This window comes from Coregonus lavaretus (genome assembly GCF_964263955.1).
Source record: "Coregonus lavaretus genome assembly, chromosome: 19".
In the NCBI taxonomy this organism is placed as follows: Eukaryota; Metazoa; Chordata; class Actinopteri; order Salmoniformes; family Salmonidae; genus Coregonus; species Coregonus lavaretus.
In genome coordinates this window covers 16587231-16611307 of record NC_140006.1, presented here as the reverse complement: position 1 = coordinate 16611307, position 24077 = coordinate 16587231, and the positions used below count along the sequence as shown (strand labels likewise).

Genomic DNA, 24077 nt, shown 5'->3' with positions numbered 1-24077 from the left:
AGACATAATTTACAAACGAAGCATGTGTGTTTAGTGAGTAAGCCAGATCAGAGGCAGTAGGGATGACCAGGGATGTTGCCTTGATAAGCGTGTGAATTGGACCCTTTTCCTGTCCTGCTAAGCATTCAAAATGTAACGAGTACTTTTGGGTGTCAGGGAAAATGTATGGAGTAAAAAGTATATTATTGTCTTTAGGAATGTAGTGAAGTAAAAGTAAAACTTGTCAAAAATATAAATAGTATGTGTCCTGAGTGGCGCAGTGGTCTAAGGCACTGCATCGCAGTGCTAGCTGTGCCACTAGAGATCCTGGTTCGAATCCAGGCTCTGTTGTAGCCGGCTGCGACCGGGAGACCCATGGGGCGGTGCACAATTGGTCCAGGGTAGGGGAGGGAATGGCCGGCAGGATGTAGCTCAGTTGGTAGAGCATGGCATTTGCAACGCCAGGGTTGTGGGTTCCATTCCCACGGGGGGCCAGTATTAAAAAATAATGCACTAACTAACTGTAAGTCGCTCTGGATAAGAGCGTCTGCTAAATGACTAAAAATTGAGAAGTAAAGTACAGATACCCCAAAAAATTACTTCAGTAGTACTTTTAAGTATTTTTACTTAAGTACTTGAAACCACTGTAAAATCAAACACACAGCCATGCAATCTCGATAGACAAACATTGGCAGTAGAATGGCCTTACTGAAGAGCTCAGTGACTTTCAACGTGGCACGGTCATAGGACGCCACCTTTCAAACAAGTCAGTTCGTCAGATTTCTGCACTGCTAGAGCTGCCCCGGTCAACTGTAAGTGCTGTTATTGTGAAGTGGAAACGTCTAGGAGCAACAACAGCTCAGCACGAAGTGGTAGGCCACACAAGCTCACAGAACGGGACCGCCGAGTGCTGAAGCGCGTAGTGCGTAAAAATCGTCTGTCCTCGGTTGCAACACTCACTACCGATTTCCAAACTGCCTCTGGAAGCAACTTCAGCACAAGAACTGTTCGTCAGGAGCTTCATGAAATGGGTTTCCATGGCCGAGCAACCACACACAAGACTAAGATCACCATTCGCAATGCCAAGCGTCGGCTGGAGTGGTGTAAAGCTCGCCACCTTTGGACTCTGGAGTAGTGGAAACGCGTGCTCTGGAATGATGAATCACGCTTTATCATCTGGCAATCCAACAGATTAATCTGGGTTTGGTGGATGCCAGGAGATTGCTACCTGCCCCAATGCATAGTGCCAACTGTAAAGGAATAATGGTCTCGGGCTGTTTTTCATGGTTCAGGCTAGGCCCCTTAGTTCCACTGAAGGGAAATCTTTAACGCTACAGTGGCATTCTAGACGATTCTGTGCTTCCAACTTTGTGGCAACAGTTTGGGGAAGGCCCTTTCCTATTTCAGCATGACAATGCCCCCGTGCACAAAGTGAGGTCCATACAGAAATGGTTTGTCGAGATCGGTGTGGAAGAACTTGACTGGCCTGCACAGAGCCCTGACCTCAACCCCATCGAACACCTTTGGGATGAATTGGAATGCTGACTGCAAGCCAGGCCAAATCGCCAAACATCAGTGCCCGACCTCACTAATGCTCTTGTAGCTGACTGGAAGCAAATCCCCACAGCAACGTTCCAACATCTAGTGGAAAGCCTTCCCAGAAGAGTCGAGGCTGTTATAGCAGCAAACGGGGGACCAACTCCATATTAATGCCCATGATTTTGGAATGAGATGACTATACCAAACGTAACATATCATACTTAATGGAGTGACTTGGTTTACGTACAGAAAAATACAAAATGCTCTGACACCAGGTTGCAACCATGCACATGCTTCCACTTCATATACAGTACCAGTCAAAAGTTTGGACACACCTACTCATTCAAGGATTTTTCTTTATTTTTTACTATTTTCTACATTGTAGAATAATAGTGAAGACATCAAAACTATGAAATAACACATACGGAATCATATAGTAACCAAGAAAGTGTTAAACAAATCAAAATATATGATTTATTTGAGATTCTTCAAATAGCAACCCTCTTGGCATTCTCTCAACCAGCTTCACCTGGAATGCTTTTCCAGCAGTGTTGAAGGAGTTCCCACATATACTGCTTTTCCTTCACTCTGCCGTCCGACTCATCCCAAACCATCTCAATTGGGTTGAGGTCAGGGGATTGTGGCACTTCATCAGTCTCCTTCTAGGTAAAATAGCCCTTACACAGCCTGGAGGTGTGTTGGGCCATTGTCCTGTTGAAAAACAAATTATAGTCCCACTAAGCCCAAACCAGATGGGATGGCGTATCGCTGCAGATTTCTGTGGTAGCCATGCTGGTTAAGTGTGCCTTCAATTCTAAATAAATCACAGACAGTGTCACCAGCAAAGTGTCACCATAACACCTCCTCCTCCATGCTTTATGGATGGAACTACACATGCGGAGATCATCCGTTCAACCACACAGCGTCTCACAAAGACACGGCGGTTGGAACCAAAAATCTCCAATTTGGACTCCAGTCCAAAGGACACATTTCCACCGGTCTAATGTCAATTGCTCGTGTTTCTTGTCCCAAGCAGGTTTCTTCTTCTTATTGGTGTCCTTTAGTAGTGCTTTCTTTGTAACAATTCGACCATGAAGGCCTGATTCACACAGTCCCTTCTGAACAGTTGATGTTGAGATGTGTCTGTTACTTGAACTCTGTGAAGCATTTATTTGGGTGCAATTTCTGAGGCTAGTAACTCTAATGAACTTATCCTCTGCAGCAGAGGTATTCTCTTGTCTGATGAAACCAAGATTGAACTCGTTGGCCTGAATGCCAAGTGTCACGTCTGGAGGAAACCTGGTACCATCCCTACGGTGAACCATGGTGGTGGCAGCATCATGCTGTGGAGATGTTTTCACCCACAGGACTGCCGCTCACTGGAAGTTTTTTTTTTTGTAGCACCATTCTCTGTAAACCCTAGACACTGTCATGCGTGAGATACTGGAACTAGCGTGCCTGGCACCTATGATGATACCATGCTCAAAGTCGCTTTGGCCACTCATTTTGCCCATTCTAATGTTCAATCGAACAGTAACTGAATGCCTCAATGCCCGTCTGCCTGATTTAAATAGCAAGGCACGGCCACGTGACTCACTGTCTGTAGGAGCAAACCATTTTCGTGAACATGGTGGTGTACCTAATATACTGGCCACTGTATATCATAAGCCCACGCATAGTCCTACAAAGAGTGGAAAAACATTAGGCTAAAACAGAGGAAGTGCATTTAGGAAGAAATTGGAGGCATGCGTTCAATAAAATAAGTAATAAAACCCCTCGTTTTGCATTTTGAGAACTTTTGCATGTTGCATTTTCAACATTTTCTTTAGCCCCACCTAGTGTTTTGTCAAATTACGCCACGAGCTAGCCCATTGTCGCGTTCATGTGCTGGTTGGAACAAGGAAACTCAGACATTTCCGACATGGAATTGTTGTAGTTATACACGTGCCGCGTTCAGCGAATCAGTAAGTCGGAAATGTCCGAGTTTCCTTGTTCCTACTACCGTTTGAAAGCGGTAAAACCCTCGTTTTCCAAACCAAACATCTTCGTCGTCAAACCGAAGATTTTTATAACTAAACCAAGATATACCACAGCCTGTCCTTTCCAATGGGAACAAATGAGTCATAGTGGGCAGAACAAGCAAGGAGGTAGGCAAGCCAAGCGAGATCCTATTGGCGTGTTCTAGCGTTATCTGCATATTTACGTTAGGGAACGCCTACTCTGTGAAGTTCGCGTGTGCAATAACTAAATTCGCCTTTGTGCACCTGCTTAACAGCGATTTTTTTTGTTGACTTTTACAAAGGGCAAAGTCTACAGAACTTAGTCTACTCTGTTCATGATTCTAGTTTTGGGAACAGAAAACTGTATTGAGAAAATGTGTCGGCCAAAAGCCATCTCGTTCCATCTTCTCCCACTGCCCGCCAGTGGGCTTCCTCTCACTACCATATTTGGTAGTGAGTGGAAACGCCAAGAGGATGCTTCACATTTATACATCCAATGAAATATCTGTCTCATTGTTATATTTGTGGTCAACCTCCATCTGCTCGATGATTGACAATAATGGCGACGCGTTTATAGTGAATTTACTTCTGCAAGCCATTTGACAAAAATAAATACATTTCAGACAGAAATCCAATACATAGGATAAACGTATTTACGAATGAAACAATTATCCCAACAAAAAGGACACATCTACGCTAGCTGTTTAACGTTAAGTTGTGGAGGTGGCATTCTTGCAGAGGCACAAGCTAGCTAGCTAACTAAATAGCTAGCTAGCTAACAACGGTCTACCATTTCGTGACGATGTGGCTACTTTACACGCTCTTGGGTGACAATTTATTGTGCTCTTGGGACGAAAAGCACATGAAAGGGGATACTGAAACATACCAGTTATTTCCGTAACATTGCAGACGAACAGCTGTGGAGTGGAAAGTGCGTGCCATTCAACAGCTTACTTTGGCAGCTAACGTTAGCCAGTTGCTAACTGGCTAAGCTAGTTAGCTAACAGTTAACGTTAGTGAGTTAGCTTGGCTTTGAATTCCACTACATCGTGTTGTTGTTTTATCGAGCAAGTTAGCTAAACGTTTGTTACGTTCACACTACGATACATTTGACTAGCAATGTATATTTGCCTTTGCAACTAACTGTTGGCTTGTGTCTGCTATCTTGTTTTGGAACTTTACAGCAAGCAGGCTAGCCTAGGTAACGTAACGGGTAACGTTAGTGTTCTAGCGTTACTTACAAGCTAACAATATATTGCTAACTTGTGTTTTTCTGCACAACAGAACGGTTTTGCTTTTCAAAATTATCCTGCTAAACACAGGTAGTTAGCTAGTTAGCATATTCTGCTAGTTGGCTATATATTTTTTGTGTTACGTTATTTGCGAGACCTTTTCGTAAATGACTACTGGCAGGAATAACCGTGTGATGATGGAAGGAGTTGGTGCGAGAGTGATCCGTGGACCCGATTGGAAATGGGGAAAACAGGATGGTGGAGAGGGACATGTCGGCACTGTCAGGAGTTTCGAAAGTCCGGAAGAAGTGGTTGTTGTCTGGGATAACGGGACTGCGGCCAACTACCGGTGCTCTGGTGCATACGACGTGAGGATATTTGACAGTGCTCCCACAGGTAATGTTTCCCTACTGGTGCTGTGATCGCTAAACATATCGTATGTCCTGTTTTTGTTCATCATTTGTTTCAATTAGCCTATGCATTTGGGTGTTGATGTGTACAAGGTTGTTTGTCATACCGCCACGTTACACGTTATTGCATTGCATCAAGTGTGCTACTTGGAGCACGTTGAGTTTGATTGAGTTAGACGTGAGGTTAGACGTGAGGATGACTACTTAAGATATCATCATCAAAGCAAGCTGTGTGAATAACTTTTCCCCCTGAGTTTAGACCTAGTGTACTGTATGCTCACTTTTATTTTGTGTTGGTGAAGATGGCAAGTCAAGAGGCCACACAGCAGCAGGCAGAGGCATCATTGCTTCACACTTGACACCTAAAACATTTACATTTTAGTCATTTAGCAGATGCTCTTATCCAGAGCGATTTACAGGCGTAAATGCTCATCGTCGTCTCTGGGATTTGAACAATCGACCGTTCGGTTACTGGCCACCTTTTTTTCTCCCCGATTTTGTGACTACGATCTTGTCTCATCGCTGCAACTCCCCAACGGGCTCCGAAACATGACCCGCCAAGCCGCGCTTCTTAACACCTGCTCGCTTAACCCGGAAGCCAGCTGCACCAATGTGTTGGCGGAAACACTTCAACTGGCAACTGAAGTCAGCCTGCAGGCGCCCAGCCCGCCACAAGGAGTTGCTAGAGAGCGATGAGCCAAGTAAAGTTTCCTAACTGCCTTGTTACTTCTCCATCTCAGGTATCAAGCATGACGGTACCATGTGTGACACCTGCCGTCAGCAGCCTATTATCGGTATCCGCTGGAAGTGTGCCGAGTGCACCAACTATGACCTCTGTACCACCTGTTACCATGGAGACAAGCACCACCTGCGACACCGCTTCTACAGGATCACCACCCCTGGTAGCGAGAGGTGAGTACCGTCAGCTGCCCTGTGAAGCCAATGATTGCGTTCCAGGTAATCTTCAATGCAGTCACGTTACTCATTGTGAGATCTGATTATCTGCACAGTGTGACCGCAATAAAGACAACCTGGAACTATACAAATATGTAGGGATGCTTTGTCAACTCAGCCCCACTTCTATGACAAACTCTATTGTTTAGTGATGAGTTAAATGATAACAATTCTAATCTACATCCTTTGATTGGTTATATGGTTGGTTATATTGAGCGACCCACCCATTTTCTCTCTGTTTTGCGGCTTTCTGTTTCTCCCTGGCTGTCTCTGTCTGACATTTGAGAAGTGGTGCCTGAGCCCAGCCTTGTAGGCAGACTCAACATGTGGCCACCGATCATGGCTCTGTTGCTAGGCGACTGCTCAGACTCTATTTCAGAAGCAGCGATGTTGTTGGGGCCTCAGCCAATCCCATGTTACTGGCCATGGAAGATTTACAGATAAAAGACAAAGCACAATTGCATAAAATGTCAAATCATAACAACAGTCCTGTCAAATCATAACAACAATCCTGTCAAATCATAACAACAATCCTGTCTGGAGAATGTTATGTTCAAGGGGCCATGATTCCGGTCTAGAAACACGGTTTCGACTGCTCCAATAGTTCTGCTTCGGTACCGCAGTTTAACTGATGCCCGGCCCAGAAATACTATTTCCATAGACGGCCACATAGAGAAGTCAGTTTTGAAAATTCCTAATAAAACACTTTAGTCATCATCTTTGTGCACAAAACATCCATTGTATTATTCAAAAAATTGTCGTGGAGGCCAATTTGTTTTCCATCACTCACAGCCGAAGATATTAACATTTTACCTCAATGGTTATGATAGGACAGGAATGTAAAAGTCTGAAATAATAAAAGGAGCTGAAAAGTTTGTTTATGAAAACAGCAATTAGTTTATTTCTGTGGTTTTCAAAATGAACTGACTGAAACATAACTGTATGAAACATAACGTGCAGAGAGTGCAACCAGGACAGTTATTGCGTCATTACATACAGTGGAGATATTTTCTTGCTATAGCAGTCCCTCCAACTGCTTCAATCCCTTTGTTAGATCCAAAGGGACAAACCAAACGCATGGCGCAACCGCTGGCACCCTTTCAACGATGTGTGACTTCAGTTCCCCTGAGACCGTTAATGGTCCCCATCCCCCCACAGACACTGCTCTGAACTGAAGGCATGATGGACTTTATTTTGTTATGCCGCATTAGATTCTTTCACTGACTGTCGGGAGTTTGTGGCTATGAGTCTGTGGCTTCTCTCTTGACCAATTACCATTTCAAGTGGAACTGACAGCGTTTTAGGAACATGAACATTAATAAAAAAGGGAGCACTTAGATATGGTCGTTTTCAGAAATTCATACAACGTTTGGGAGTGACATAGTAAGGCATTTGTAAAAATTCTATAGCAATATAGAGTGGGAAAGCAGGCGTGCGTTTGGATAATTAATAGACACTGCCGTAAATAAAACCTAATAAAAAAGTTTGTCTTGTCCAGGAACGAGTCTACGCAGACCGGTGTGTCATAGCCAATCAGGGCTACAGTAGGCCTATATGCAAATAAGTCATTTGCCACACTGGCCTGCCATCATTCACTTTGAACTGGACTGTGTGTTTACAGGCAGTAGCAATAGCGCGACTTCACATCATTAGAATGTATTAGCCAAAATACACCTGAATGGATTTCTGCCCATATGTAAATACCACGGAGTCCTCTTATGTTTGGGAACTTCAGTCCTATTGATCAAACAACCATGAAAAGGTAGGCTCTCTCTCACAAGATCAACAACTAATGCTAGCCAGAGCGAGATGAGCTAAAATCTAACAAGGGAACGTTTGTTAAACCCTCTCAAACCTTTTCAGCTAGTTGGCCGTCAAAGTTGCACTGATAAACGATGGGGAATAGTAGCCTGCTCATCCTTCTGCCGCTTGATTGCCAATGCATGCTTGTCCAAACCCACATTTTGACAACTGAATGGGAACTTCCCTGCCCGCCCATTTGATCGATGCCAAATACATTTGATTGACAACTAAGAGATGCTAACTGTTGATAAGTCGTTCAAGTTCAGCATAGCTAGCTAGCAAAGTGATTCACATTTCTTGCTAGCTAACCAAATGACACCTGCATCTCTAGCCACCGAAAAACGATATGAGGATAAAAAGTTGGTCACTCAACCACTCCTCCAATTACATGACATCCTCCCAGCAGCTAGCTAGCTAACGTTAGGCTCCGTGTTTTTGCGTTGCTAAATAAATAGCAAGCTACATAAATACGATCAGTGTTGTCAAACTCAATCAGCGCACGGGCCATATTGAAAAAACACAACATTCGCAGGCCAGAGATAGCCTATTTGGTTTTACAAAAAAAAATGTGCTACTTTATAATGTCCACTTATGTACATAGGATGCTGTATATAGCATTTTAACATATTAAAACAAAGGGGATACATCCTATTTGTCCAGCCTTTGCTGCTATGCTTGCAGATGTGCATAATATGCAGCGACCATAATCAAAAGTATTTAATAACTCCAAAGAACAAAAACGTAGCTATAGGTTGTTGTAACATTTAAACTTAAAACATGTTTTTCATTTTTTTGCACTGCATGGATCACTGGTGCGGTTGAGTGCAGCATTGCTGTATGGTGCACTCAAAATGTCTTGTAGTTGAGTAGCCGGCTACTGCTCAAATGTTGCTGTAATAGGCCTACATGTTTCTCCTTTGCATGGTGTTGAAGGTTCTGTTTTTTGGTTATTCATTGTCAAGCTTTAAAAACCGAAGCCAGACTGTCACATTTTAGTAGCCTAGCTAGGACTGTGGCATGTGTCTGTACACTTTCCCTCCGCTGCACGCTGTAAACGGGACACACGAAAGCAGCGCAATTGAAGTTGAATTCACTGATGCATCAGGCTGTAATTTCATAAAGTAGATGACTCAACTGTTGACTCATTTATACTTGCTTGTGTGTCCTATTCGACCCGCAGGCCTTGTTTGACACGTGCGCTAGCCTATTTGCCACGTTATGACTGACTTGTCATCATTGCCCTTCCTAGTTTGATTGTATTGACATTCCCAGCCTTAGTTACAGTTGTCTGGGTTTTTTTGGTCAAAATATTGAGTATTTGAAACTGAAACGGTGCATCCCGAATGGGTGGAGGCAGCAAACAATGTACCAGGCCAGCTGTGATTTACAACTTGATAGCTACCAAGAAATGCATTGGTGAATTATGCATTGAACTGCATCCATCTATTCTGCCAACAATGCTTTACTGTACGTCATGGAATTTTGAGTCAAATATAACCTATTTTTAAAACCTCTTATGAAGTTGGTTTTGAAGCATAAACTGGGAATTTGATATTTTTTACTGATTATGATTGTCTGTTTCATATCTGCAAAGTAGTTAAAACGCAGTCAGTTCCACTTTAAAGGAGTCTGGATGCATGCCTCGTCGGTCAAGTAATAACAATTCTATGGAGCAGACAATTTCATGATGCATTTTATACTTTTCCATATATGTGTTATAGGCTGTTCATTCTTTTGGTTTACTCTCAATAGACAAAGTGTGCAAGGGTTAACCCAGGATGACCCAGAGTCTGAAAGATGCATGCCAGCAACTAGTAAATCAAACAAGCCAAATCCTTTTTATTATTTTGAAGTGCTGGAATATCCAGGTCAAAGACGACAAGACAAGGTTTCTGGAAATGTGATTATCTGCTGATGCCCAAATAGAGGTTTGACACAAGTAATTGTGCAATTTTCTGAACCAGATGCCCTCAATCTTTTTGAACATGTCTGTAGACACTATGGATTAGGCTACTTTAGGGTATCCTACTCCATTGATGGGCTGTAGAGTTAAAGGACTGTCATGGTGTAAAATGAAGTGTATAGCCTAGCTATGTTGGTAGTGTTGCTATGATGATCAGACGGGGCCATCTGGCAAGCCAGCTGCACTGCTCACTGTTTTTGTAATGCTTCAGTCTGTTTTCATGGCTAGCTAAGCATGGCTTTTCGTCCCCATAATCAAAACTGGGAACATTTTTAGTACATTGAGCAGTTAAACATGCTCGCTTAGTCTCCTCTCAAATTAGTTAGTAGATCTAAGTCTGCATCAAAAGAGATGGAGTTGAGGAGTCTTGATTTGTTGTTGACAGACATCTTGAAATATTCTACCGATCTAACGTTAGCGACCAAAGATGCTCAGTTCTTGAAAAGGTCTAAAATGGCATATCAACCAAATTAGTTTTGGGCTAATAACAGTGAATTAACATTTTAAAAACTGATATAGCTAGTACAGTGGCTTGCGAAAGTATTCACCCCCCTTGGCATTTTTCCTATTTTGTTGCCTTACGCAACCTGGAATTAAAATGGATTTTTGGGGGGTTTGTATCATTTGATTTACATGCCTACCACTTTGAAGATGCAAAATATTTTTTCTTGTGAAACAAACAAGAAATAAGACAAAAAACAGAACTTGAGCGTGCATAACTATTCACCCCCCCCCCAAAGTCAATACTTTTTAGAGCCACCTTTTGCAGCAATTACAGCTGCAAGTCTCTTGGGGTATGTCTCTATAAGCTTGGCACATCTAGCCACTGGGATTTTTGCCCATTCTTCAAGGCAAAACTGCTCTAGCTCTTTCAAGTTGGATGGGTTCCGCTGGTGTACAGCTATCTTTAAGCCATACCACAGATTCTCAATTGGATTGAGGTCTGGGCTTTGACTAGGCCATTCCAAGACATTTAAATGTTTCCCCTTAAACCACTCAAGTGTTGCTTTAGCAGTATGCTTAGGGTCATTGTCCTGCTGGAAGGTGAACCTCCGTCCCAGTCTCAAATCTCTGGAAGACTGAAACAGGTTTCCCTCAAGAATTTCCCTGTATTTAACGCCATCCATCATTCCTTCAATTCTGACCAGTTTCCCAGTCCCTGCCGATGGAAAAACATCCCCACAGCATGATGCTGCCACCACCATGCTTCACTGTGGGGATGGTGTTCTCGGGGTGATGAGAGGTGTTGGGTTTGCGCCAAACATAGCGTTTTCCTTGATGGCCAAAAAGCTCAATTCTAGTGTCATCTGACCAGAATACCTTCTTCCATATGTTTGGGGAGTCTCCCACATGGCTTTTGGAGAACACCAAATGTGTTTGCTTATTTTTTTCTTTAAGCATTGGCTTTTTTCTGGTCACTCTTCCGTAAAGTCCAGCTCTGTGGAGTGTACGGCTTAAAGTGGTCCTATGGACAGATACTCCAATCTCCGCTGTGGAGCTTTGCAGCTCCTTCAGGGTTATCATTGGTATCTGTTGCCTCTCTGATTAATGCACTCCTTGCCTGGTCTGTGAGTTTTGGTGGGCGGCCCTCTCTTGGCAGGTTTGTTGTGGTGCCATATTCTTTCAATTTTTAATAATGGATTTAATGGTGCTCCGTGGGATGTTCAAAGTTTCTGATATTTTTTTTATAACCCAACCCTGATCTGTACTTCTCCACAACTTTGTCCCTGACCTGTTTGGAGAGCTCCTCGGTCTTCATGGTGCCGCTTGCTTGGTGGTGCCCCTTGCTTAGTGGTGTTGCAGACTCTGGGGCCTTTCAGAACAGGTGTATATATACTGAGATCATGTGACACTTAGATTGCACACAAGTAGACTTTATTTAACTAATTGTGTGACTTCTGAAGGTAATTGGTTGCACCAGATCTTATTTAGGTGCTTCATAGCAAAGGGGGTGAATACATATGCACGCACGAAAAAAAGAAAGAAAAAATTAGCACGTTATTTTATAAATTTCACTTCACCAATTTGGACTATTTTGTGTATGTCCATTACATGAAATCCAAATAAAAATCAATTTAAATTACAGGTTGTAATTCAACAAAATAGGAAAAACGCCAAGGGGGATGAATACTTTTGCAAGGCACTGTAGACCTAAATCATAGATGGACTAATATATCAACTGCCACCATAAATACATGTCCAGCTTTAACCTATATTGGTTGAATATTTCTAACTTTCACACCCATCAAATGACAACTACTATTCACCCACCCACTCAGAGTAAAATAAACATACATTTTCTTGTTTATTTTGACAGAGTCCTGTTGGAGTCTCGCCGCAAGTCGAAGAAGATCACAGCCCGAGGCATCTACACAGGTGGCCGGGTGGTGAGGGGAGTGGACTGGCAGTGGGAGGACCAGGATGGAGGCAACGGCAGGAGAGGAAAGGTACTCGTTCTGTTGCAAAACATTTAACATGAAAAAATGTTTTGCTATGGTGTGCCTGTTTGAACCTGTACCTTGTTCAGTAGGCCAAGCTGTAGGAAAATGTTCTGCAAATGAAGATTGAAATCTGTGTTCCTATTGGACCACAAGTTCAGGTTGCAGCCTACCTCCCCGTTTCCATTTTTTCTTCACTTTCTGCCCACTGAACATGACCCAGGCTTCTCATCAAATATAAAACGTATTACTATAAAATGTATGGGAGTGATGAGAATGAGCATCTGATTGGTCCCAGAAGGTGATGAGGAGGAAGTGTGAAGAATGTGGGGACCAGCCTAGTTCCTTTGGTCTGCTCTCTTGGTTCCATCGCAGTCAGTCCCCTACATTAGTGTAATTGTGAACAGACATGCATACTTCCTCACCACAGACTTCCTCACTACAGAATTCACTTCAAGAGGTTGCATTTGTTTAAAAAGGGATTCTGCAGTAGGGGAAACAGCACCACTGTCCGCCCCACGGCTGTTCTTGCTTTTGTTTTGTTGATGGAGCAGAGCTATCGTGCATCGTGGCAAAAACAATTGCAGTACATATGATGCTGTTCTATCGCTCGTGCAAAGTGTTCGTCGTTTGCTAAAAATTTGTTGTAATATTCCAAACGACCGTGGCAGTTTCGCCATTCCAGCTTTAACATTCACCATGTAGATTTATAAAGGGAACAGCTCCGTAGCGCTCTAGAAGTTTGACTCCGGTCCAGGGCCGGCGTTATGGGCGGGCTTTAAGGGGCTGCCGTACCTACTTACCTGTCCAAATAAAATATTTAAATATTGATCATTTATTTGACCAAGACGTGCACAGACAGAAAGACTCATCAATCTCAGATAAAGCATCCAAGTGAGCAAAACAGCGCCCCTCTGTCTCAGTATGTGTAGCCAATGTATGGCATGTCATAATCTTTTTAGCCAGACAGAATCAGATACATGGGCTACATATAGTAAGAGAGAGGGGGGCTGTTTCACTTGCTCAGATCCTTTCTCCGGTGCAGGGCATAACATTTACTTTTTGGTCCACCAGCCGCTGTGGCAGGTAGATAAAAAAAATCTACCAGCCACTCCAATTTTTAATTTTTTTACCAACCAAAATATTTTTGGCCCGCTAAAATTACACCAACAAAGCACAGAAAAACTGATGAGCATGCTTTGTAATATTTCTAAAACAAGACGTGTATTGCTAGTAAGAAGTAACTAATGTGGTATATTGAATAATTACATTTTTTTGTGACCGTAGTCTTTTAACCAACATTTCACCTGCCCCTTTAAGGGCGGGAGGTTACCGTGGTAGTGTGACTCGGTCATGTTTGTGCCTGACTAGTAGAAGCGTTGTCTTTTCCCTAGCAGTTGAAACTGAAACATAGAATAACAACCTAGCTTGTGAACAAAACAATGTAAATAACCAAGAAACACAAGGACAAAGTCTCACTTCAGTAGACTTTGGTTTCAAGTAGATTAGACCAACTTTTGTGCCTGTGCACAGCTCTTCTAAAAATGAATCTTTCGCTCAGCTCTTCACATACGCACAGCCCCCAGCCAGGCAGTGTTGCAGCACGAGGTGGAATAGGCTATATAGGATTCGTAGTTCTTTGACTTTGTGCGATTTCATTGACCAGCAGCTATGAAACAAAACGGCGGAGATACTTTGAAAACAGCTACTGCAGCATTTATTTTACAATATTTGTGATCATACTTGACTATTTTTACTCACAAATGCGAGTGAAATGCTCGCACTGTGGAGCCTTGACCACCCGGCAACGTGGATGATGAAATACATTTTACTCGCCAATGCGAAAATCTACCCACATTTGCAGGTGGCGGGTGTTAATTTTAGGCCCTGCTCTGGTGAGATAGCTTCAGCCACGTGCGAATTGAAGGAAAGTTGGCGGGTGCACAGTGCATTGTTTGGATACTATAATTATTTTGGACGAACGTGCTAAGGGAACATACTTTTTGAAGTGATTTGTTTGAAAATCAGATGAAAACATGACTGGTTGTGTTTATGCCATGTTAAAAGTAGGGTGTTTGGTGATACGACAAACAATGGACACTATGCGAGAGTTCTACAAAATCAATTTATACTAAATGTCAGTATTGTGGTTGTCAAAATATAATAAATCGTTTGAAAACATGAATATGGCAGTTGTTACCCATGTCTATAAATCCAAAAGTGTAAATTATGAAATGTACGCGATATGAACCCAAATGTAAAGCAAGTGCTGTGCTAAGAACATTGAACTCTGTGGGACAGCCCTTTTTGTGAAACCCGCGAAATCGGTGTGTTCATATTTGCTGTTGGTGGAAGGTATTCATTCCTCAACCTACCAGAGTAAGATCGGTGTGACATTGTATTGCTATGAAGTATTGGAAAGTCCTGAGGGTGTTTCAAGGTCGTTGGACGTCCTTGGACAGAAATATAAAGTGAAACGTTTTTATTTCGGCTCCGTCATTGAATTTTTTCATCAGAGAGACAACAAACAGCGGGTTACAAAGCAGAGCTTCGTAGCGAAGTTTTGGTGTATGGGTTGTCAGGGATTGGTCCAAATTCACGTTCCGCCACACTGATAGCCATGAATAGTGCTAGTTGTGTGGGTTAGTGCCTGACGCCGTTCGCTGAGGCAATTGTGACGAGGCAGCGCTGTGCAGCATTGGCTGTATTGTACCAGCGGCGAATTTTGTGATCGTTTTATTATTTCAAGTGAAAACTACCAGTATTATGTGGCTACAGCCCTACAATCTAAAGAAACGTAGCTAAATACCAGTGAATTTAAAATGTGTTCCATCTATCTTGCTGTGCAGCTGGCTAGCAGGCAGCCCACTGACACTCTCTTCTGAGCCTAGGCTAATTATTTACTTGAAATGGTGCAGTTCACTCATCAACACCAAAAATAACATTACAATGTAACCCAACTCAGGTGTAGGCCTACCTTAGAAGGAAGCTATGTTATTAGCCTTCTGTGTTACAGTACAGACTTGGTGAGATGTGTTAGGGTGTGTGTGTGCGCAGGGGGCACAGGGATGGGGGTATTATTTGGCATTCTAGGCCTAATCAGTTGGGCTACTGAATACAACATAACTGTGATACAACATGACTTACTCTGTTACCACCCCTAGTGGGTTTGTGTGTGTGTGTGTGTGTGCACTCGCACAAGCGCATGGACGGCATCTTACTCCTCAGTGTAGACTTCCAGTTCTGCATAAAACGTCAGTACAGTATATGTTAACAATGTGACTACCTGACTTTAAATGAATGGGTTTAACAAGCTGTATTGTTTAATTCCGTACAGACAAATTAGCATATTATGCATCTAATTTGTATAAAGTTGTATAAAAAGTTGTTTTCTAATTTCATGAATTGTTTCAAACTCTGTTTTGCATAAAGTTAGAAGATTTGTTAATAATGACCACCCTACCTTAAATTATTGTGCTTAAGTTAATGTAATTATGTATTCTGTACAGACTAAGTTGCATATTATGTGCCTACTTAGCATAATATTGCATATTTTCATAAATTGTGCTTTCATTTGAATCATATCTGTGTTCTACATCAGCCCTGAAAATGTCATAACAATATGACCACTATCTTAAGATATTGGACAAAACGAAATTAAGAATCCAGACAGGTGATTTAATGCCTTTTTGACAAGGCAACCTTTTTTTACCTTTTCCAATTACTTAAAAATAAGATATCTCAGCAATGGTAAGTCATATCCTCTTGAAATAATGTTCTGTATTCCTGAGAAGCTGCTCTACAACATGTAAGACAAAGTATAACACCATAACCAAAGTTTCATTTTTACAGTTAAATTAGGCTACATGTCTGAACTATAAAACCCATTTTAAAAATAGGAGGTCCATTGGAGAAAAAAACTATGGAAATCAAATGCCCGTCCTACTGATTAGTTCTGTCGCAGGCCCTGCTCCGGTCTAGACCCCAGTTGTATTCAATGTAAGATTCCCCACAGGCAATTTTAAAGGGTTCATTTTGCTGTGTTATTTAATGGGATATTTCATTGTTTTATGATGCTGTAATCAATATGCTCAGGCAGCTCCAGCCTCCACACATCTAACTATTACATGTCCCCCAGCCTAGCAGCAGATATACTGTTAGTTTAGTGTGAATATTATTTACCCCACAAAGGGAGAAATAGAACTTGGGCCTGAATAAGAATCTAATTAATCTTTAAATATATATGTAAATACAGGGAAGTCTGTCAGACTGTTAATTAAAGGGATCATTTATTTACTATTCTACTGTAATATTTCTCCAATCTTGCCATATGCTGATACTTGTACTTCAAAAAATATTGTCTTATATACAGTGCATTCGGAAAATATTCAGACCCCTTGACTTTTTCCACATTTTGTTACGTTACAGCCTTATTCTAAAATAGATGTTTAGTTTTATCCCCTCATCAATCTACACACAATACCCCATAATTACAAAGCAAAAACCGGTTTGTAGATGGTTTGGAAATGTATAAAATAAAATAAGTATTCAGACCCTTTACTCAGTACTTAGTTGAAGCACCTTTTGGCAGCGATTATAGCCTCGAGTCTTCTTGGGTATGATGCTACAAGCTTGGCACACCTGTATTTGGGGAGTTTCTCCCATTCTTCTCTGCAGATCTTCACAAGCTCTGTCAGGTTGAATGGGGAGCATTTCTGCACAGCTATTTTCAGGTCTCTCCAGAGATGTTCGATCGGGTTAGAGTCCGGGCTCTGGCTAGGCCTCTCAAGGACATTCAGAGACTTGTCCCGAAGCCACATGCGTTGTCTTGCCTGTGTGCTTAGGGTCGTTGTCCTGTTGGAAGGTGAAACTTCGCCCCAGTCTGAGGTCCTGATTGCTCTGGAGCAGGTTTTCAATAAGGATCTCTCTGTACTTGTACTTACTATTTGTAAGTCGCTCTGGATAAGAGCGTCTGCTAAATGACGTAAATGTAAATGTACTTTGCTCCGTTCATCTTTCCCTCGATCCTGACTAGTTTCACAGTCCCTGCCACTGAAAAACATCCCCGCAGCATGATGCTGCCACCACAATGCTTCACCGTAGGGATGGTGCCAGGTTTCCTTCAGATGTGACGCTTGACATTCAGGTCAAATAGTTCAATCTTGGTTTCATCAGACCAGAGAATCTTGTTTCTCATGGTCTGAGAGTCCTTTAGGTGCCTTTTGGCAAACACTAAGCGGGCTGTCATATACCTTTTACTAAGGAGTGTCTTCCGTCTGGCCACTCTACCATAAAGGCCTGATTGGTGGAGTGCTGCAGAGATGGTTCCCCCATCTCCACAGAGGAACTCTGGAGCTCTGTCAGAGTGACCATCAGGTTCTTGGTCACTTCCCTGACCAAGGCCCTTCTCCTCCGATTGCTCAGTTTGGCCGGGCGACCAGCTCTAGGAAGAGTCTTGCTGGTTCAAACTGATTCCATTTAAGATTGATGGAGGCCACTGTGTTCTTGGACCTTCAATGCTGCACAATTTTTTCGGAGCTCTACAGACAATTCCTTCGACCTCATGGCTTAATTTTTGCTATGACATGCACTGTCAATTGTGGGACCTTATATAGACAGGTGTGTGCCTTTCCAAATCCATGTCCAATCAATTTAATTTACCACAGGTGGACTCCAAACAAGTTGTAGAAACATCACAAGGATGATCAATGGAAACAGGATGCACCTGAGCTCAATTTCGAGTCTCATAGCAAAGGGTCTGAATACTTATGTAAATATGGTATTTCAGTTTTTTATTTTTAATAAATTTGCAAAAATGTCTAAACATGTTTTTGCTTTGTCATTATGAGGTATTGTGTGTAGATTGATGAGGAAAACTTTAATTTAATCCATTTTAGAATAAGGCTGTAACGTAGCAATATTTGGAAAAAGTCAAGGGGTCTGAATGCTTTCCGAATGCACTGTGTGTATAGACAGTGAGGGGAAAAAAGTATTTGTTCCCCTGCTGATTTTGTACGTTTGCCCACTGACAAAGACATGATCGGTCTATAAATTTAATGGTAGGTTTATTTGAAAAGTGAGAGACAGAATAACAACAAAAAAATCCAGAAAAACGCATGTCAAAAATGTTATAAATTGATTTGCATTTAAATGAGGGAAATAAGTATTTGACCCCTCTGCAAAACATGACTTAGTACTTGGTGGCAAAACCCTTGTTGGCAATCACAGAGGTCAGACGTTTCTTGTAGTTGGCCACCAGGTTTGCACACATCTTAGGAGGGATTTTGTTCCACTCCTCTTTGCAGATCTTCTCCAAGTCATTAAGGTTTCGAGGCTGACGTTTGGCAACTCGAACCTTCAGCTCCCTCCACAGATTTTCTATGGGATTAAGGTCTGAAGACTTCCTAGGCCACTCCAGGACCTTAATGTGCTTCTTATTGAGCCACTCCTTTGTTGCCTTGGCCGTGTGTTTTGGGTCATTGTCATGCTGGAATACCCATCCACGACCCATTTTCAATGCCCTGGCTGAGGGAAGGAGGTTCTCACCCAAGATTTGACGGTACATGGCCCCGTCCATCGTCCCTTTGATGCGGTGAAGTTATCCTGTCCCCTTAGCAGAAAAACACCCCCAAAGCATAATGTTTCCACCTCCATGTTTGACGGTGGGGATGGTGTTCTTGGGGTCATAGGCAGCATTCCTCCTCCTCCAAACACGGCGAGTTGAGTTGATGCCAGAGAGCTCGATTTTGGTCTCATCTGACCACAACACTTTCACCCAGTTCTCCTCTGAATCATTCATGTTCATTGGCAAACTTCAGACGGCCCTGTATATGTGCTTTTTTGAGTAGGGGGACCTTGCAGGCGCTGCAGGATTTCAGTCCTTCACGGTGTAGTGTGTTACCAATTGTTTTCTTGGTGACTATGGTCCCAGCTGCCTTGAGATCATTGACAAGATCCTCTCGTGTAGTTCTGGGCTGATTCCTCACCGTTCTCATGATCATTGCAACTCCACGAGGTGAGATTTACATTACATTTTAGTCATTTAGCAGACGCTCTTATCCAGAGCGACTTACAAATAGTGAATACACATTTATTTTTTTATTTTTTTATACTGGCCCCCCGTGGGAAACGAACCCACAACCCTGGCGTTGCAAACGCCATGCTCTATCAACTGAGCTACATCCCTGCCGGCCATTCCCTCCCCTACCCTGGACGACGCTGGGCCAATTGTGCGCCGCCCATGAGTCTCCCGGTCGCGGCCGGCTGCGACAGAGCCTGGATTCGAACCAGGATCTCTAGTGCCTTAGACCACTGCGCCACTAGAGATCTTGCATTCCTCCTCCTTCAGACGGCCCTGTATATGGGCTTTCTTGAGCAGGGGGACCTTGCGGGCGCTTCAGGATTTCAGTCCTTCACGGCGTAGTGTGTTACCAATTGTTTTCTTGGTGACTATGGTCCCAGCTGCCTTGAGATCATTGACAAGATCCTCCCGTGTAGTTCTGGGCTGATTCCTCACCGTTCTCATGATCATTGCAACTCCACAAGGTGAGATCTTGCATGGAGCCCCAGGCTGAGGGAGATCGACAGTTATTTTGTGTTTCTTCCATTTGTGAATAATCCCACCAACTGTTGTCACCTTCTCACCAAGCTGCTTGGCGATGGTCTTGTAGCCCATTCCAGCCTTGTGTAGGTCTACAATCTTGTCCCTGACATCCTTGGAGAGCTCTTTGGTATTGGCCATGGTGGAGAGTTTGGAATCTGTTTGATTGATTGCTTCTGTGGACAGGTGTCTTTTTATACAGGTAACAAGCTGAGATTAGGAGCACTCCCTTTAAGAGTGTGCTCCTAATCTCAGCTCGATACCTGTGTAAAAGACACCTGGGAGCCAGAAATCTTTCTGATTGAGAGGGGGTCAAATACTTATTTCCCTCATTAAAATGCAAATCAATTTATAACATTTTTGACATGCGTTTTTCTGGATGTTTTTGTTGTTATTCTGTCTCTCACTGTTCAAATAAACATACCATTAAAATTATAGACTGATCATTTCTTTGTCAGTGGGCAAACATACAAAATCTGCAGGGGATCAAATACTTTTTTCCCTCACTGTATATACTTTGTTGTTTGAGGCTCCATATTAAATTATATATATTATTATATATATTTGTGCCATTATTTGTTGATTTGCCCAAATGCACAGAATACATTTTACATTATATCCAACAGATTGTATTAAAACCCAAACGCATGCCTTTAGCATGACTCTTAGATGTGAATGCCTTCACTAGCTTCTTCTCTTTTCAAATTTCCCTCTCTCATTCTTCCTCCCCAGGTGACAGAGATCCAGGACTGGAGTGCAGCCAGCCCCCACAGTGCAGCCTACGTCCTCTGGGACAACGGGGCCAAGAACCTCTACAGAGTGGGCTTCGAGGGGATGGTGAGAAAAGCACCACTCACAAAATATCAGCTGTCAGGTGGTCTTTGTGTTTGACCACAGAGCCTGGGGTCTTTCTTGTGCTGCCAATCCTTTGTGGTGGAGAGCCAGCCAGCAGCCAAGGCCCCATTGTGGCAGGCAGCTGGAAAGAGGGAGGGGATCTACATAAGAAAGGCAATCTGTTCCCTTCTTTCTTTATGATGAGGGGAGCGAACATGAAGGTCAGCTTCAGTGGGAGGGGAGGAGAATGCGGAGGGGTCCCACACGAGCCACAAATGACAGGCAGGGTGCTGATTGGTGCGGAACACTCCTGCTTTTTTACGAACGCGGCCAATCAGAGCGCAGGGTTGCGTAACAGATTTGTCCTTTGTTATTCTAATAGGTCTGGTAGGTTTGAGGGGTTGAGGTATACGGCATCTGATTAAATAAAGCAAGGTTCTTAAAATTTTTCAGCCTGTGAACCAAATGAGAAATGATATGTTTTCCTGGGACCCATGCCCCCTTTTGGGGGGCCCTAAGCGAGATTTGGTTGGGGGGGGCCCCTCACCTCACGGGCAAAACATTTAGTGCCCCCCCCATCCCCTTGACCGTGGAGAGAAATTGAAGTTTTATTTAATTTCCAGCAATTCTACCATTATGCGATGGAGCATAGAGAAAATGTTGCTGTTTTGATGCAAGTTTTCTGCAATTCTACACATTTTGCCTTGACTTATGCCATGTTAATATGATATCTTTGTGAGACTGAATAATAAAATAAATGTGGGCCCCCTGGAGGTTAAGGCCCCTGGGCACGTGCCCTGCATGCCCGGTCGGTGTTCGGCCAAGATTACAAGTTTAGATCGCTGGCTAGACTAACTTACCAAGCAATTTTGTTTTGTTTTGCTGACATGGCTAATTGAGTGACTGTCAGTGACTGACATAACAAGAGAAAAAGTGATGATGCACAACCACATTTCAAAATTGCACCTTGTGTATTCTACTATTCTAACTCAACAGTAAGCTGAAACTCAGACTGAGTTCCTAAAAATAAAAAGTTTATTACATTTTTTTACTCTGACTGGGTCGCGATCCATAATTTAAGAAGGGCTGAACTAAAGCATGGATTATATATGCTGCTCCCCCCAAAATAATGAAAAACCGAAGCCTTTGTGGTAAAAAAAAAATCTGTTATACGATGTCCCTTGATGTCCTGGTCATTGGTTAACCTTGCTGTTGGTGTTTCTATAATTTGTTACTTTTAACACTTTTTGTAACACGCTTTGAAGTTATTGGTAATAAGACTGCAAATGAGCGCTGTTGACAAAGTCAGACACTGCATTTTACAAAGTAGTTTAGTTCAAATAGCATTAAAAGGCCACAGTCTGGTCTCTTGGCTTCACACATTTAGCAAATACTATGTATTTCTCTCTTTTTCCTTTCCTCAACGTGTTTTCCTTTTCCTTAGCTGTTTGTGCATAATGACATCAAAAAGAGTGAAGTTTGTTGATTTCACACATCTATAAACATGGCTTGTATCCCAAATGGCACTTTATTCCCTTATAGTGCACTGCCTTGGACTAAAAGTGGTCAAAAGTAGTGCACTATACAGGGAATAGGGTGCCATTTGGGACAGAGCCACTGTTCGTGAACCCTGATGTGTCCCTTCATCTGTCAGAGGAGCGGGATGGATGTCTGCACTGCCGTGTAATCAGCACGGCTGCCCTCTAACTATGTCACAGTGGATGCACATCCACATCTGAGTCATCACAAATGATATGATGCAGTGCCTGCCCTGCCGAGCCAGAGCTTTGTAATGTAATGTTGCCATATCCTTCAGAGCCATGAGGGTAATGCTATTGTTGCCACCCTTACCCTGCAGTAACTTTAACACAATGTCACTGCAGTAGTAAAGCAGTGGGGTTTTACTCTGTCGCATTTTTCTGCTGCAGTTCTAATAGATTGAATCAAGTAGATAATTAGCTAATACTTTGTCCCACGCCTCTCCTTTTCAGTCGGATTTGAAATGTGTCCAGGATGCCAAAGGAGGCTCTTTCTACAGAGACCACTGCCCTGTTCTAGGTGAGTACAGTATTAGTAATCCGTGGCACTACACTACACCTACCGTCATTATTGCACCAATTTCTCCCCAGCACAGTGTTCTGCAGTGGAGTCCAAGGGCATCAGGAGCACGTCCCTGCAAGGCTGCTGTTACTGGTAATGTCCACTAGGTGGCAGCACCACACAGAAATTGACAGAACCAGGCTGCATGGAGACAGCCTGGGTGCAGTCACAGGTCACACTGGCACAGCATTCCCACAATCCCATCTCCTTGGCTGGGAAAATTATTCTCTTCTCTCAGATTTACCTGGGTTGTGTTAGGCACCCGATGCAGCACTGCAGAAACCAAATTAAGTGATCAGATAAGGCTCTCCAGTATCTGATTAGTCCACCCAATGTCTCTTAATGACACTAACCTAGATAAATAAAGGTTACATAGCATAAGGAATGTACCCCCCTCACTGTGTAACCAGGATGTATTCCCCCTGCCGTCTCTCCACAGGTGAGCAGAATGGCAACAGGAACCCAGGCGGTCTGCAGATTGGAGACCTGGTCAACATCGACCTGGACCTGGAGATAGTCCAGTCCTTGCAGCACGGCCACGGAGGCTGGACAGACGGCATGTTCGAGACCCTCACCACCACTGGTACCGTGTGTGGAATCGACGAGGACCACGACATTGTGGTGCAGTACCCCAGTGGGAACAGGTGAGCTCTACCAGTTCATGATTCAGACTAGTGCACAAGCATAGGGGTGTCATGTCAATCCAGTCATAACACAAGCAGCAACGTCCGTGTCATAAGAGTATGACACGGACTATTTGGCTTAATGAAAGATATTTATGACACTGTAATTTCCATGTCATAGAGGCCATCTCAAATAAAGTGTTAGCAACATTTCTGTGTTACAGGTGGACGTTCAACCCTGCGGTGCTGACCAAGGCCAACGTTGTGCGTAGTGGGGAAGGTGTTGCGGCAGGGGCGGAGGGCGGCAGCTCCCAGTTCCTGGTAGGAGACCTGGTCCAGATCTGCTACGACATCGACCGCATTAAGCTGCTGCAGAGAGGACACGGGGAGTGGGCCGAGGCAATGCTGCCTGTAAGACAGACACACACACACACACCCCTTAAACCTCACAACTGGAGGGCCTATGCCATGGTGCCTATAAGAGACAAACACACTTTTAAAACGCTTACACTGACATTTTGTGTTTTTCTGACTAGGGTTTCAAATAAGCAATAAAAACTAAAAACCAGAACTTGCAGCATCAGTGGTCAAAAGGAAGTGTT

At 43.2% G+C, this 24077-nt stretch overlaps 1 protein-coding gene across 2 annotated transcripts in view; it reads left to right on the top strand.

Moving 5' to 3' along the window:
- The first annotated feature begins 4063 nt into the window (after window positions 1-4063).
- LOC311147230 (E3 ubiquitin-protein ligase mib1-like) overlaps window positions 4064-24077 on the top strand; it is a 91486-nt gene continuing 71472 nt past the window's right edge. Inside the window, exons 1-7 of one of the 2 annotated variants that reach the window (XM_084183889.1) lie at window positions 4064-5146; window positions 5901-6072; window positions 12198-12327; window positions 20651-20755; window positions 22744-22810; window positions 23292-23496; window positions 23700-23886. In XM_084183889.1, the coding sequence (XP_084040015.1) occupies window positions 4918-5146; window positions 5901-6072; window positions 12198-12327; window positions 20651-20755; window positions 22744-22810; window positions 23292-23496; window positions 23700-23886 (1095 nt within the window). In that variant the 5' untranslated portion in view covers window positions 4064-4917. The remainder of the gene's footprint in view (window positions 5147-5900; window positions 6073-12197; window positions 12328-20650; window positions 20756-22743; window positions 22811-23291; window positions 23497-23699; window positions 23887-24077) is intronic. The other variant, XM_084183890.1, reaches the window with a different exon arrangement.